Here is a 16811-nt window from a genome sequence, read left to right as displayed (position 1 = left end):
TTAACAGTTACCAACCAACATCTATATTTATATATGTATTACAACAACTTCAGCAGAGGTTAAATGACTACACAACTTCAGAGGACTGAAATTGTATGTTAAGGTTCTAAGTAGTAATTATGTACAAAATAGTTTCATTGATAACTCAGAAAAGGAAAAAAATCTCATACCTGTACAATATCCCAATTCATTTCAAATTCTTCTTTTATTTTGTTGCCTCCAAGATTTTTAACTGGTTTTCCTTCAGGACTCGCATTCAACTTAATCTTTTTAGAGGGTGGTTCATCAATTGCAAAAGCCTCCTCACATTTCTCCTGTTTCACTTGATTTGCCACTACAGGAACACTTGTTGAGGGCTTTTCATCAATCTCTAAACTCGTTTTGTTTTTCCCCTGGAATGAATTGATTTTCATATTTTTAGGCACTTTTGGGTTCTCATTTAAACTTTTTGGTTTAGGGCTTGTATCTTCTTCCTTAATATTTAGAAGTCGCATTCTATTATCTTCAATAGGCAAAGATACATCCTGCCAAAAAGACGTTGAAACCATACTAAGTGTTGACTGTTACAAAGTGGTTCAACATTTCATTTAAAATCTAGAAAGATTTGCTACCATTTTCAAAGAGAAATCAAGTAATCTGAAATACATCTTTCATGGAGGAAATGATACACACCCAGCAGAACTGTGATTTAAAAGATCAAATAAAATCATCCTGGAAAGAATGTAATTCAACTCTCAGAAAACACTGACCTACAGTCTTTGCCTCCATTCATCTCAACAAAACAGAAAAGAGCAGGTAAGCACTGTTCTAATGAGGTGTTAGGTTCTCAGCATGGGAACTGAAACTGAGACTTGGTCTGCCAAGACACAGTTTAACCTTGGACAAGCCACATCTTCCTTCCTGAATTTACCCAGAGATCATCTTCAGAAGGCAGAAGGCCTGGCTTGTCATGATGTGATCTCTGATGTTAATATTTGACAGAAGCAAGTAATATCCAAGCGAATAGCATTTTATATTAATCATAATAAAACTGCAATCATTACTGAGTTCAACAGCCATGCAAGAAAATGTTAAGTACATGTTCCCTTTTCTTTGTGCTACTCAGCCAGTGAAAAGAAAGTGAAAAGAAGACATCAAAGGTGCAATACAGAAACCAGAGATACTACAGAAAGAACAAAGGCATTTTTTATTTATATTGTTTGACAACCTCCAGGGAAAACCACGTTTCATTATCAGTGGCCAAAGTTCTCAAGAAGGGCCCTTAGATTGTGGACACTTTAGTGAGTAAGAAAGCCACGTTTATCCAGCATCCTGAATAGTCACAGGAACAGTGGAATCATATGAGCTGATCAGCCTCAGGCACCCAACTGAACCAGAGCTGGAAAAATTCTGGTCATGATACTTGCCAACAGCAGCAATTATATGCCTCTTGCTTATAGATACTCACCATTTCCTCTTTTATTGCTACCTTCTTGACCATTTTCTTGGCCACAGGTGACCGTGGAACAGCAGCTTTTTCAGTTTTAGCCTCATTTCTCTTTGGCAAACGAGGTCTGCTGGTGACTTTCCTTTTTGGCTTCCATTCCTCCTCTTCCTCCTCTGATTCAGAGCTCCTGAAAAACAAATAAAACAACAATATTGCTTATGAGAAGATTAAAAAAAATACGTATGCAAACTAGTCTGAGTTTTATGGCATGAAAGAAAGCAAACAGGAAAAATTAACAGAAAGGTAGGCAGACTGAACAAACACAGGCCTTTCACACTGCTGCAGAACCTAATGGCTTGAACTATTTACCAGCTTTTACCAAGCTAGTTCCTGGGATGTGTACACATCTGATTTTGTTTGGACAACTGGCAATTCCCCTTTCACCTTATCTTCAGTGTGAGCATGAAGAACTGTAAGTAATTTGTGTTCTATAATTGAAGTTCTGGGCATGAAAACTTTTTAAACAACCTCTCAGAAATATGTTTTTCTTAGGCAATCGCTCAGGCTTAGCATTTAAAAAAATCCTAAGGAAAAAATGATCTTACGAATTAAGAAATGAAGGTAGTTCTTCTGATGTACGGGCTTTGGCTTCAGATTTCACCCTCCTTGGTAGAGATGGCATCTGAAACAGAGGCAAGAAGAGAGAAATAGGACATTTGGTTGAAGTTGTGTTCTCTTATTCAGCCCTTTAACTCACTGCTAAATGTGCCCTCATAATGTCTTCACCAATCACAAAGTTTCCTCTAGAGCAAGTTCGGATTTCTTGGTATCCAAGAATTTAGGCCACAGCAGCGCACAATGAACCATCTTTTAAACTGAGCTAACAAATAAGCCAGCACTATAACCTCTCTTCACACATGTAGGTAATTATTTGGTTTGCATGTAAAGCCATCCTAACAAAGAGAGTACTGGTTCTCAAACATATTACTGGTGTCATATACAATATGCCAGGCTTCCCTCCATCCATCTTGTCACGTGACAGGGAGGAGGGAGACAGAAATGCAAAGATTTCTAGTCTTAACTGTATTAATTAAAAGTTATTAGCTGTAAGTGCTTCCAGACAATCAAATCCTTATGTACCCCAACACTGTCTGTCCTTTTAACTGACAGCACACAGGTTGGAAGGGGTTCTGATTTCTGACATGAAGCCACACTTCAGCCAGGAAGAAATAGCTATAAGCGTGCTCGGAGTAATCAAAACTTTATAAACCCAGCACTGCCTGCCGAACTAAGAACACAGGCTGGAAAGATTTCTGACTCCCCTATAAGAACCACACTTAATAGCAACAAGAGAAAGAACCTTTCTCACAACAGCTCCCGAAATAACATTTATTAATACAAATATGTGACAATGACTAATATGGGTTACTTGGTGATAACATTTAGCTACAGGATTGTACAAAATACCCCCCAAAGACATAAGCACAACACACATTTCAAGTACCGCCCAGCAGTATATCATTCCCATAGCAAACTTAACTAACAGAAGATTACTAAACAGAAACACAACAGTTCAACACCACCAGTAAACACACTCAATAACCCAAAAGAAAAAGCAACAGGAAAAATATAGCCACTTCCCATTAACACCCATACACCCAGTGAGCTATAGCAAATTACAACTAATAAGGTATAAGAAAAATAAAGTAAGAATTCCGTGGCATACCCCTGCAATATTGATGGAATGGGGGAGACAGGGTAGCTCTCAGGTTGCCCTCCTAGAGGTGGAAAGTTTTTCTCCCCAAATTGCAGTTAAACTGCACTTCTTTTATATCTTTTTTTTTCCTTCTCCCGGGTGTCTGTGTGACCAATAGTCAATCTGATGGGGGGGGGGGAGGTGATGCAGATGCCCTGAGGTGAGGTGGGCCCTTGAAGATATCGCAAAAGATGGCCGTGCACTCCATCTTTTGTTAATCTTATCAGTTTGAAAGCTCTTTGTTCCTCTGCTTGGAGCATCTCTTCAGGTGGGCTGAGGCATTTCCCTCAACCCATCAGGCCTTATCAGCCCATCACCCCACACATCTAAACAGCACAGTAAATCAAATTAAAATCTAGTAAAGTGAGCTCACATATGGTTTTGATGGGACAGGACAAGACATTTGTCCATTTGGATCTAGAATTTTACCTTCAAAGACTATCCATTGCTTGCATGTACATTGAAAACTATTATTTTGAATGAGCTGTTCATTAGCCTACAGAAAGCACATAAGACAACTAACAAAAGCAAAAAGGGAAGACACACCCTTTCTCCTGACCCATGTTCCATACCTACAATAGCCCCATCACAGATACACAGTTACAGAATTTTTGGCAGTGGCCCATGAATTTCTATAATACTATTTCTCAAATTCAGTTAAAATATTTTAGATACCCCCAAAATTTTATCTGTCAGGGAAGGAAAATTTAAAAAACAGGCAAAAAACCCCAAACCAAATCCTTAAGTTTTTTCTCTAACTACAAAATTCAAAAGCATATTGTACCCATATCTGGTACAATTTCATCATTCTTCACATTGTGTTCTCCAGCTTTTTGTTCCTTGACCTTTGATGCAGTTTTACCACCATGAGCCTTAAAGTCCCATGTTTGCACAATACAAAGTGGATAAGCATTTTGCAAAATGCCATTTAACTTAAGGGCAAAACGCCCTTTAATCCAACTTCATTCTGGCCCCTGTTCAAGCACTAGCAGCACAACTATTGTTATAAACGGCTTTCAGCAAGTTTTCCTTGTAAAGCAGTACAAAAATTTAAGTGACAATTTTCAGCACTGCAGTGGAAAGAGCATTACTGAGGCACATCAAAAAGCACTATCAGCTTGCCTGAAAATGCGTTCTTGTACCAATCATCCTGTTCAGCAACAGGTCAGCGTTTCTGTGCTGATCCACTGACCAAAATCCCATTATGTGACTGGTCAGAATACATATCAACCACAGAAAAACACAGACCTCCACAGAACACAACAAATATTATTCACTTTATTAACTTCCCAGGTGACTTCTCATTGTTGTTCTGAGACACCTGCAAGCTCATCCAGCCACTCTGCTGCTCCATTTCCCTTTGTTCTTTATACCTGAATGGTCACTATAACAGTGTTGAATTAATTACTTACTTATTTCCACTACCTCAGAGGCATGAAAATAATGTTTCCATTTTATATTGTACTTTAATTTGTGAATGGGAGAAACAAGAAACATTAAAACATCAAGATTTCCAAACTTAGGAAATATCCAAGACAAATAGATCTGTCTTTTGCAGATCTGTCTTTCCCACATGGTTAGGTCACACAGTTCTCCCCATTTTCAAACTAGGTGTTTAGCTTACAATTTCAATATCAGTCGTGCTTCTTCAGCTAATCCAGCTAGGTATTCTTTAGTATTCTAGGCAATTTTGGAAGCCAGTGACCAGTTTTAAAAACTCTAACCAGCTTCTTCATAGCTACCCATTGAATCACTGCAGATAAGAAGGAAAAAGCCAACAGGCACAATTTCTCACCTCAGATCAGTGTCCCTCTCACTAAGTAAAAACACTCTGAACTCCTCTGCCAGTTTTGAACACTCAGCATAACACCATGACAGTCCCAAAGCTTACCCAAAAATTCAAACAGAAGGAAAACCTCATCTGGAAGGTCTTTTCCACTAGTATTTCCCTCTCACCTTCACACGGCCCAAAGGTAGGGTCTCAAAATATCTCAATTTTTGTGTTGTTAGATTAAGTAAGATTGTGGCAAGAATAATGGTCACTTTATAAACTTAATTGTACTTCCTGACATCCTATACTGGTGACCTATTTAACTCTCCATATCAGCATAAGAACAGGAGATGACCAACTTAGTCTATGAAACCAGGCATTTTCCAGGTTCTTCATTTGCTCCTACATCTTTAAGCCCAAGTCACCTTGTCTTTTCAAACACTGCACTGGAAGAAGCAGAACAACCACACAGCCAATAAAAAACTGGCATAGGAAAGCATGAAATAGAATAGAAAGTGAAGTGTAATCAGGCTAAATATTTACAGGGTTTAGTTAATGTTTGGGTTTAGTTTTTTTCATTTGATTTCCTGGATTTTCTACATAAAAAAAAATCATTAGATCATCTTTAAAGTGTTTGTTGCGGTTCTTTAGAAATCTAGAGGAGTATCAAACATGTTTGATCCAGAAGAGCAAAGAAGATAAGACCATCAGAGAATCTGTCTTCTGTCCTACCTCATCAATAGTGTCAGTTCTTACAAGCACATAGTGAGTTAGGACTGGCCTCATACACATAAATTCCAGCTGTAATTATGCTATTAATCTACTAAATTTTCTTGACACGAATGATAACTTAGCTCCTAAAGGGTTTTATACCTGCAAAGATATTTTGAACTAAGGTAAGATATCAATATAAAGCACAAAGCTTATATCAGAGTAACTCTCATGAACAGTCAAGCCATGGTCAGAAGCTAAAATTAAATTCTACGGCTGAAAATAAAAGCCAATACCAAAAAAGCATCTGTGAGATAAATATCAAACACAGGGTATCACAAAGGAAAAAAAGTCATGATATTTCACTGCGAGGTAGGGCTAAATTATAACCACATCCCCTTCTCATAATGAATACAACAAAATAATTGTACTTCTTATTTGTAGAAAAGAATCTTATAGTTACTACAGGTACACTTTTTGTTTACAAAATTTTTTCTTAACTAGAACCCACAAAAATACTTCTGATTTAATTACAAATTGCCAGACAGCTCTCTGCTAAATTTTCCTCCTAAGCTGCCTGCTCTGGGGTCTGCGAACACCTACAGTTAATGACTAAGAAAAACAGCCCTTCTGTGATTCACTGCAGAGGGGGAGGCAGGCAAGAGGATGAAAAAGCAACAAGTCTAAATGCCATTGATGATGACAGATAACTAATACAGGGGTTTTTTTAGAAAGCTATGTTGGTTTAAAGGTAAACTGGCAGGAGAAATGAACCCAACACAAAAGAGATAAGTCAGAGTTAGAATAAAAATATTACAATAAATGCAATCACATGGTGTTGGAAATGGCAACAACAATGGAGGCATCCTGCTAGAGTTTTGTGCAGAACAGCAGCTCACCATCACCAACACTATCTTTCAGCAGAAAGACAGCCTGAAGACAACCTGGATGCATCCTCGATCCAAGCACTGGCACCTCACTGACTATGTCTTAGTGCAACAGAGAAATGTAGGTGATGTCCGTCATACACGAGTGAAGCCTAATGCAGAATGTCAAACAGACCACCGCCTTGTGCGTTGCAAACTGTCTTGGTTTGACGGGAAAAACCAAAATGTTTACCCACAAGCGGGGGAGGGGTCCTTCTCCACAACAATCACGCCACTCTTTATCAAATTTAAGAAAAGGAACTTTAATACAAGAAGGATAACTGTCCCTAACTGCTATATATATATATGTAGGTATAGGTATAACTATAAACAGATCAGAGCAAACCACTTCCCCAACACCACAGAGGAAAAAAAAAAACCAAAAGAAAACCCCAAAACAACAACCCCCACAACAACCACCGCCACAACAAGTTTCCTTTGGGAGAAGAGTTATACTTATGGCAGTATCAGTGTCACAGCCCGGCTGGCAGCAGGGTGAGTTCCCAGATGAACTCTGTGTCTCTTGTCCCAAATGAAGAAAGGAAGCTGAAAGTGGGGAACCGCCGCGCGTCCTGGAAAGCAGCTGCACACCTCTCTCTCCCGGGTCACTGCCCCAGCCGGGGCGGGCAGGCCGTGACGGTGCAGGCGGTGGTGAGACTGGAGCAGAGGCCGGGACCCCAGATGCAGGAACCAGGAGAGAACAACCGTGGCGAAAAGAAAAAGCAGCGGCTCAGCAAGAAGCCCCATCAGTAGCCAGCAGCAGTAGCAGTAGCAAAAAAGAACAGCTTCCCTCCTCGGCAGCACACACCGCTCCTGAGTTCCTCCGAGCTAAGAATGGAAAAATGTCCCCAAAAACAAAAGAGACAACCTGCCCCCACCCAAGCGATCAGCAGTTAACTACTTCTTTTTGTTACTTCTGGCATGGGCAGTTAGTGGCAGGGGAGAGAATTTACATAATAATTCCAAACTACAACACAAACTTAACCTCCACTTCAAGATAGGTGGCATTCCAAGGAGGAGGCTCCAAGTTAACAATCTTCAAACAGCTACAGTGAGAGATTTCAGGCAAACCTTCAAACTAGATTTAAAGATAATCCCATAGATCCCTATAGATCCCTCTCAGAAAGCACTTTGGCAACATACTAAAAATAGCATCCTGCAGTCCTCTGAAAAGTCCTTAGGGTTCTCCTCCAAGAAAAACAAAGACTGGTTTGATGAAAACAATCAAGAGATTCACGAATTGTTGAAGAAGAAGAGAACTGCTCACCAAGCACACCTTGCTCAGTCATCTTGCCATGTAAGAAAAGCTGCTTTTCGTCTTGCATGCAGCAAGCTCCAACAGAAACTTTGAGACATCCAGAACAAATGGTGGCTCAACCTAGCAGAAAAGACTCAACTATGCGCAGATTTAGGTGACCAAGGACAATTCTATGAGGCTCTGAAAGCAGTGTAAGGACCAACACACCAGGTTCAAAGCCCCCCACTCAGTGCAGATGGTCAAATGCTCCTAACAGATAAAACCTCCATCCTGAACTGATGGTCTGAGCACTTTCAGACTCTCTTCAGTGCCAACTGTGTAGTCCAAGGCTCAGCAATTCAGCACATTACACAACAACTGGTGAAAAATGAATTAGATGCAGCCCCTACTATGGGAGAGACACTTGAGGCCATACAACAGGTGAAAACTGGCAAGGCAGCTGGGGTTGATGGAATTCCACCCGAAATCTGGAAGCATGGAGGTCAAGCACTCCATGCCGAATTCCACGAGCTTGTCGTGTGTTGCTGGGAACAAGGGGAACTACCACCAGATCTCTGTGATGCAGTCATCATCACCCTGTACAAGAAGAAAGGAGAAAAATCAGACTGCTCAAATTACTGAGGTATTACTTTGCTCTCCATTGCTGGTAAAATCCTTGCAAGAATACTTCTGAACAGATTAGTACACACTATTGCAGAAGAACTTCTACCTGAAAGCCAGTGTGGTTTCAGAGCCAATAGGAGCACCACAGACATGGTGTTTGTTCTCAGACAACTGCAAGAGAAGTGTAGGGAACAGAACAAAGGTCTCTATGTAACCTTCATTGACCTCACGAAAGCTTTCGACACTGTGAGCAGAAAAGGCCTGTGGCAGATCTTGGAACATTTAGGATGTCCCCCCAAGTTCCTCAAAATGATCATCCTGCTACATGAGGATCAGCGTGGACAAGTCATATATGGTAATGCACTCTCTGAGCCCTTTCCAATAACCAATGGTGTGAAAGAAGGTTGAGTTCTTGCACCAACTCTATTCACAATCTTCTTCAGCATGATGCTCCAAAGAGCCACAGCAGACCTCGATGAAGAAAACGGCATCTACATCCGATATCGTACTGCTGGAAACCTATTCAACCTAAGGCGACTGAAGGCCCACACCAAGACCCTGAATCACCCTGTCCACAAACTGCTTTTTGCTGATGATGCCGCCCTCGCTGCTCACACAGAAGCAGCTCTGCAGTGCTTAACATCCTGCTTTGCAGAGGCTGCTGAGCTTTTTGGGCTGGAAGTCAGCTTGAAGAAGACAGAAGTTCTCTACCAACCTGCACCTCTGGAAGACTTCCATCATCCCCACATCACCACAGGCAAATCAGAGCTTAAGTCAGTCCAGCAGTTCACCTATCTGGGAAGTATCATTTCCTCAGACAGTAAGATCAACAAAGTGATAGACAACAGTCTGGCAAAGACATACAGAAACTTGGGAAAACTCCATAAAAGAGTCTGGTCCAATAAACACCTGAAGAAAAGTACAAAGATCAGTGTCTACAGAGCATTGTACTGTCTACTCTTTTACATGGGTCTGAATCATGGGTCATCTACTGCCACCACCTACAGCTCCTCGAACACTTCCATCAGCGCTGCCTCCGTTCAATCTTAAACATCCACTGGTCTGATTATGTGACCAATGTGTCTGTTCTTGAACAGGCAGGGGTCAGCAGTATCGAGGCCATGCTGATGAGAACGCAGCTGCGCTCTCGCAAGAGAGGAGCCCCGAAGAAGAGATACAAGGACTGTCTGAAACAACACCTCAGCCTTGGCCGTATTGACTGCCACCAACGGTCCACTCTGGCCTCCAATCGGGATTCATGGAGACACACCACTCATGACGCTGCTGCCTCCTTTGAGAACGCACGCAGAGTCAGTCTCGAGGAGAAAAGACACTGCAGAAAGAACCATTCCTCGCCAATATTGCCAAAGGAGACGTTCCACTGTGCCTTTTGTGACCAGACTTGCCTATCCCATATCAGCCTTTTTAGCCACCAGCACGCTTGCAGCAAGCATGGGTAGTGCCCTTCCCAAATCTTTGTTTGCGAGGCCTAGCCATGATGATGATTATATTTTCCAGATAAGACAGGCTTCAGTGGGAAAGCTGCCCTTACCTCCTCCTTCTCTGTCTTCCAGTTAACCATACTCCAAGTGAGTTGGTTTCTACCCCAAGGAAAGAAATGATAGGTTGGGTAGATCTATGCCCCCTTCCAAAACCAGGTGAGTCCCATAGATGTAGAAGAGGAAATTACAAAATTGAAAAATTAAGAGTAATCTATTTATACTACTGTCAGGTCAGAGCACACACTTTCCCTTCCTGTGTCTATATTGCTGCACCTTATCACAGGTGTTTACAGTGCTTGACATTTTCTGTACCTATGACTTGAAGGAGATAACCATGAATATCCAATGATGTGCACAAGTTATCCAGTCATCCTGTGCAGGATTTCACCAGCTTGCCAATTGGCATGTTGAACTCCTACAAGCTCTGTTCTAACAGCTCTCCTCACATATGAGGCCAGAAAACTTCCAAATAACATTAGTGAACACATTTTTTCTCATTTTAAACATGTCATCAGAAACTTCTTAATTTTTAAACAATGCTGTTCCCTGAGAAAAACAGTTCTTACTCATCTCTCCAACAGCATTTTACTTCCATGGCATGCAAAATGAGCTAGGCCCTGAAAACTTTGGCATAGCCCACATACTTAAGCTCCCAACTCCAGTTTCATTTAATATCTATCCACGTATGATCTTTTGCTTCTGTGCAATACACTGAAACCTTAATGCTGAACTTTCACACTAGACCCTTGACTCAGGGGAGTTAAATCCCACCTGTTTGTCCGTGTCCCAAATGATGGCATGAGACATCATTGCTAGAAACACACTCAGCCATAACTAAAGCCTTGTTTCTCCACAAAACCCAACAGTTACAGTGCGTTCTTCAAAAGTATTTCCCAGTTAAAAGTTAAAGGACTTCACAGAGCTATTATGCTGTCCAATGAAGAAGAGTTTAAGCTATTTAAATCACTGCTTATGTAGATAAAGACATCTGCTAGGTTCACTCTCCAAATAGTATGGCATAAGTTTCATTGCCAGTTATTTTCTTCCCACCACTTCTATTCTCTGCATCCAATGTAGAGCTCCACATCACTATCCCAAGGGCTGTAAATAGCACACTTCTTCCTGCCTTCCAGCTACTCATCAAAATAAGGCTAGTGTAGTTTGGTGTTGGGCCATGCCAGGAATAAAGATAACTGACAGGGTAGCTCTTATTATTCTTTACTGTGCAGAACCTTAATATGGATATGCACAAAACATACAGCAAGGAAGTAATCATTTCTCTGGTCCCTCTCCCCAAATAGGTCTAGACTGCACACAGAATACATGTAGATTGAGGTTTTAAAGACCTTATTATGATAAGGAGCAATCCAAATCTCATTTAGAGACTGCTGCTCTCTTCAATCTCCCTATTCATGCAAAGGCACAACCCATTAAAAGCAAATTTCTTCATATGTGAATCCAGGTGGCCTAAGCAACTGCTTGCAGAAAAAGAAGTTTAACAACAGTTTAAAAGTAATTAGATTAAAGAATCCTCACTCCTCCCATATTTTCCCAGCTCCCCAGAAAAGTCCCTGCACTAGCACACTCCTGTTTTTAAGCTCCACCAACAATTGTCAGAAATAACTCAATCAAATAATTTTTCTATCTGAAGGCACAGGATTTAAAAAAAAAAAAACAAAATAAAAACGAACAATCCAAACAAACACACCACCATCACAAATACACCTGGAAATTAATTTCATTTCGATAACTGCAGAAAGTCCTCTTCAGCTGAAAAGGACACAGAAAATTCCATAACTCTTTTCCAGTTAATCCAAAGCAACACATTCCTTACAGAACAGAAATCCCTCTATGCAGAAAGGTCCTCAAACTTTGCTCTACAGCTTCTACTTTTCCATCACAAATAAAAGAGCAAGGATAATAGAATTTTGCATTTTATCTTCTTCTTAAGTCTAACAATACAGGCCAGAGTTTATTAAAACAAGAAGCACCTGGGGCAGGAAATAAGAACGACTATACAAATCCCCACATGATAAGTGTATTTCAGACCATTATTAGTAGCAGCAGAATGGCCCACTTCAGTAAATATATGGAGGCTCTAAGTAGGTTGATTTTGCTTGTCATTTTAAGACACTTTCACCACATAGTACAGCAACATTTTAAGGCAAAAAAGAAAGTGTGAGCATACAGTCAGCAGCAAGGGGAAAAAATGCTACACAGACCAATGGTAGGGGCTTGTATGGAAATTGTTTTATCTCTCCAGGTTTTTATCCTGGAGAGATAGGTCAACTGAGTTGTACTTCAAAATATAAATCCAACTTACTGTAATCCTCTCGAGGTCAAAACCTTGGAGAACTCCGAGACACTTTTGTTCAGAGAAGCTGGTACAGATTTCCAAGGACTTTTCCTGCACAAAGCCAGTCAGGCCTGCCTGGGAAAGGAGTTGCAGACACCAATTAGGAAACTAAAGTGTTAACTGGAAAATTACAACCAGAAAGAAAGGGAGAGACATACAGCAAAATAGTTCCCAAAGCTAATTGGAAAGGCAAAGGTGTAAGACTAGCAGGAACACCACCAACTGGTACTACTTACAGAAGTACCACCAAAAAGGCAAAACACAAAGATTATGCCCTTAGAAAGCACACTCTACTCCATGGCTGTTCTAGAACTAGTGGTCCCACTGGAAAATAGGAACAACCTGTGTTATGCAATGGCTTGTAAACTAATCGGATGACGGCTGCACACCAAAAGGAGGACACAAACACTTTTCATGCGTTTTCTTTAATCTACATGTCTCAAACTACCTATAAAGGCAGGCATTATCCAAACCCAGGGGGATATTGCTTCTGATACAGCAACAGACTGTTACATCACGTGCAACCGTTGCTCTTCTCCAATCCACCAAACCAGGTACACAGTCACACTCCCATCCTGCTTAATTAACGGGGCTGTCCTCACTCCCGAAGGGAAACAGAAGACAGGTCTCTTCTGCACGGCAATGCCACAGCAGAGTTGATCACACCAAAACACTCATTTTGGAGCCTAGGAGGCAAAAGGACTTGAGAGCAAAACACTGTTCGTTGCTCTGTGTGTCACTACCACCCAGATCACTGATTTTCGGCCCAGAAACGTGACTGAATTTAAAATACACTTTATGTACTTCAAAGCCCTGTTCTTCCCCTGGCGACAGCCTGCTTTCCTCGGGTCTGTTGGCACCATCAAGATGAAGGACTAACCGAGCTGAACGTCACCTTCCCGGTTTGGGAAGGGCATCAGCTCCCTCGCAAGAGCCCCGGCCATGAGGCACCTCACAAGCCCCTTGGCGCCCCGAGCCAGGCGGGGGGACCCGCACGCCGCCCCATCCCAGCCGTCCGGGGGTGCTCCACTCTCCCGCATCCCCGGGCCCTCTCACCCCCTCGCAGCGGGACCGGGCGCCATTCCAGGGAGAGGCAACCCTGTTCCCGCGGCCTGGGGGTGAGGCTGGGAGCAGACACGGAGGCCCATCAAAAAAACAGGCTCGTTTCCACCGACACAAGCGAGACAAGAGCGAACCGCTCTCTTGCCGGAGCGGCGCACGGAGAGCGCCGGGAGCAGGGCAGCAAAGCGCAGCGCAGCCCCGCTGCTCGCCCTGCCTCGCCCCAGCCCGGACCCGACAAGGGGAGGAAGGCTGTCCCGATGGTTACCCCCTGCTGCTGCCGGGTGCCGCGTTTGAAAGGGCCGCCAGCGCGGCCATGGCCGACTCGCCCGCCCGACGTGCCACGGGGAGGAGCAGGAAGCGATGGCGGTGGCGCGCCGCAGGAAGCGCAGCCCGAGGGGGCGGTGCAGCCACCGCCCCGCGACCGCCCCCGACCGCCCCGCCACTGCCACTGCCCTGCGACCGCCCTCAAACCGCCCGGCCACTGCCACTGCCCCGCGACCGGCCCCCCAACAGCCCCGACACTGCCACTGCCCCGCGACCGCCCCCAAACCGCCCCGCCACTGCCACCGCCGTCCGAATGCCCTTTGACCGCCCCCCGACTGCCCCGCCACTGCCACCGCCGTCCGACGGCCACACGACCGCCACCCCTACGCTGCTGGGCGGCCCCGGGGTGGCGGTCCCGGAGGTGTCGGGCTGTGGGGCCATCCCCGGGGTGAAAGGATCAGCCGGCTTTCACTTAAACCAAGGCGAAAGGGCGGCGATGCAGAACGTCTGGGTTCACTTCTTGGTGGATGGGACTCCGAAAGGTGTTAGAAACGTTTCCATTGCGTTTGCTACCCAGAAAGCGGTTTTTTTTCACAGGAGTATTGTGAAGCAGAAATCATCGTTGTGATACTGTATCAAAGGTAACTACATAAATACATGCCCTCTCAGACCCCCGGAGCAGATAAGAGCACGCAGGATGCTCGTGTTCCTGTACCCACGCACACTAGAATTTGGATTGTCTTTCCTCATAAGCCTTCACACTCTAGTGCTGGAAAAAGTATCCAAGTGTTAGTCACCTGCCTTAAGGTTATGTTTCCCTGCAGTCTCTGAACCCATTGCTTTTTCATCCATATCTTCTAAGTTAACATTCAGCAAGGGCCCTGTGAAGTTTGTACCTCCTGTGAAAAGTTTAATGGGTGCTGGTTTCTGGAGCCATCACTAGAAGAGTGGAGCAAGTAGGCTGTTACATTAAAGCCGTCGTTCGAGCTTCCATTACCCTAAAAGGTCTTCTGCTTTGTATCATAAATATTTGTAACTTGTGGTCATAACTACGAGCCAGCTGCCCTCCAGCCTTGGAACAGCAATATCTTAAATGTAACTAAGGTGCAATAAACTTAAATAATTCATAATTTTTCACCTTGACTTTATAATAAATGTGTGTTTAACAGTCTGGAATGACTTTAAACACAATAATGTTCATTGCAGTCTCTCTCTTTCCATGAAGTTTACCTGACCTTCTTAGTTTTCAGAGGCCTGGAGAAAGACTTATGCACATACTTGTCTGTATGCATGGGGTTGCATCTCTGGTGCCAGAACTTCAGCTGATATAAATTGTCACAGCTCTGTTGATTTAAATAGGGCCTGTGATTTATACAAGTTGAGGATCTGACTCACAGATCTCAATAGGAGAGTTCACATATTTAACAGTAATCAAGTGTGTAAATGGTTGCAGGCTCGAAGATGTTTCACTTGGAGTTTTGTCCTAGTAAGAGCTGAGCAAAGAGAAGTTTAGTGTAATACTAGGAAACATGAAATCATATTAGAACATCAGACAGTTTTTCAGATGAAACATTGTCCTTTATAATAGATAAGGTTCTGATTTTTTATATTTCAGATCATATTTTACTCTTGTGACAAAACAACCTTTAAATAAATATAGGAACTCAGTGCACTATATATCTAATGAAAAAATATTGTCACTATAAATACCTTAAAAATCCTATTTAAATTCTCAGCCTGATTATATTTTGTAATACTTGGAGTGCAACTTTATACAGAATATAAAAATACTGCCTGTGTCATCTGATTCCTTTGATGCACTGCATTAAAATTCCTATGTCTAAGTACACATCATGCAGTCAACTTTATTTCTTTTCTATTAATAGTTTGAAATTAGGTCACTGTTCTTGTAAAGATGGGCTAAGCCTGTACGACTGATTTAAAAGAAATTACCTATATATATAAATGTTTGGATTTCTTCCTCATGCTCACCTACAGTGACACTGTTATCTATAATCAGAAATTTTTCTGTCCTGGCATATGTATTCTATGCTGTCAGGTTTTTTGTAGATTTGTTTATAGTGACCCCTGCTGCAAAAGATTAAGACTGGCATTTCTCTAAACCTTTAAAAAGGCATTTACCCAATTATTTCAGCGTTCAGCACAAAAGAAGGAACCAGATGTATATTCAGGTATATAAAATTTGAAACTCTCTATTTGGATATCTTTCAGTTAAATTAGTTGAATCACACAAGGGCTTTCCCTCTCTTACATGGGTAGTATTTACTTTGCAAGGCAATGCCATATAGTTACCAAGCAAAATAGCTTCTCATTTCCTAGGTATAATGCTTGTTCTTTATGTTATTGTTCTTTGATAAGGGTAAACTTGACACCAATAAATCACTTAGTTCACAGTGTGAACTTGACACCAATAAATCACCAATAAGTTCACAGTGTGAACTTCTGCATGTTAATGTTTTCAAAGCTCTACTTGGGAAAGCCCATGCTTATGTTTATTTCTGTTCAGGACAGCAAAATAGTAAAAAAGCAGATTAAAGCATAGGACTAAGTTTAAACACAGATTACCCTTCTGGTTTCAGAAGGACTTAAGTGTCAGACTATTCTAGTATTGCCCTGAATAGAATGCTTTCTCAAGCTCGGGCTTAAAAATTCTTCAGCACAGGGTTTTTGTGTATGTGCTCTTCTACAAGAAAAAGATCCACATATGTTCTGTGCTGGGCAAAAGCTGTGTAGCCATAGCTAGTGCAGCTTTAAACCTCAACTAACAGGCCCTGCTAACAGTGTGCATGAGCTCCAGCTTCATGCTGTTTCAGCTTCTTAACAGTCTGCAGTTTGAACCAAAGAAGTGGATACTTGCTTGCAAAAGAGACTAGAGGTATAACCACAGTAAAATCTCTCATCTACATGTATTAGTGTAACTGTTATTGTAAAAATATATATGCCTGATATTTTTTTAAAGCTGTGTTTAAAAAGTATTATTTAGGCTGCAAAACCAAGAAAAAAGCCACACTTAGAGCCCCTTGTATAATCTTTATACTGCCATTTGTGCAAATATTTACTGATGAATTGAGATATACTATGGAAAATTGTGAGACTAGTATACAGAAATAATCACAAGGAGGCAAAATTAAAATCTGATGAGCAACCTGGATTGT

The 16811-nt window shown here is 42.1% G+C and overlaps 1 protein-coding gene across 5 annotated transcripts in view; it reads right to left on the bottom strand.

Annotated features, from left to right (window-relative positions):
* Positions 1 to 13737, bottom strand: part of SRBD1 (S1 RNA binding domain 1) — a 133525-nt gene extending 119788 nt beyond the window's left edge. For 3 of the 5 annotated variants that reach the window (XM_071548032.1, XM_071548034.1, XM_071548035.1), the window contains exons 1-5: positions 13637 to 13737; positions 12277 to 12384; positions 2032 to 2108; positions 1448 to 1613; positions 171 to 524 (exon numbers count right to left, since the gene is read on the bottom strand). In XM_071548032.1, coding sequence (XP_071404133.1) covers positions 171 to 524; positions 1448 to 1613; positions 2032 to 2108 — 597 coding nt within the window. In that variant the 5' untranslated portion in view covers positions 12277 to 12384; positions 13637 to 13737. The remainder of the gene's footprint in view (positions 1 to 170; positions 525 to 1447; positions 1614 to 2031; positions 2109 to 12276; positions 12385 to 13636) is intronic. The other 2 variants (XM_071548036.1, XM_071548033.1) reach the window with 2 other exon arrangements.
* Between the last annotated feature and the right edge of the window lie 3074 nt (positions 13738 to 16811).

Source organism: Pithys albifrons, chromosome 2, assembly GCF_047495875.1.
Source record: "Pithys albifrons albifrons isolate INPA30051 chromosome 2, PitAlb_v1, whole genome shotgun sequence".
Lineage (NCBI taxonomy): Eukaryota > Metazoa > Chordata > Aves > Passeriformes > Thamnophilidae > Pithys > Pithys albifrons.
This window is presented reverse-complemented; position numbering and strand designations above follow the sequence as displayed.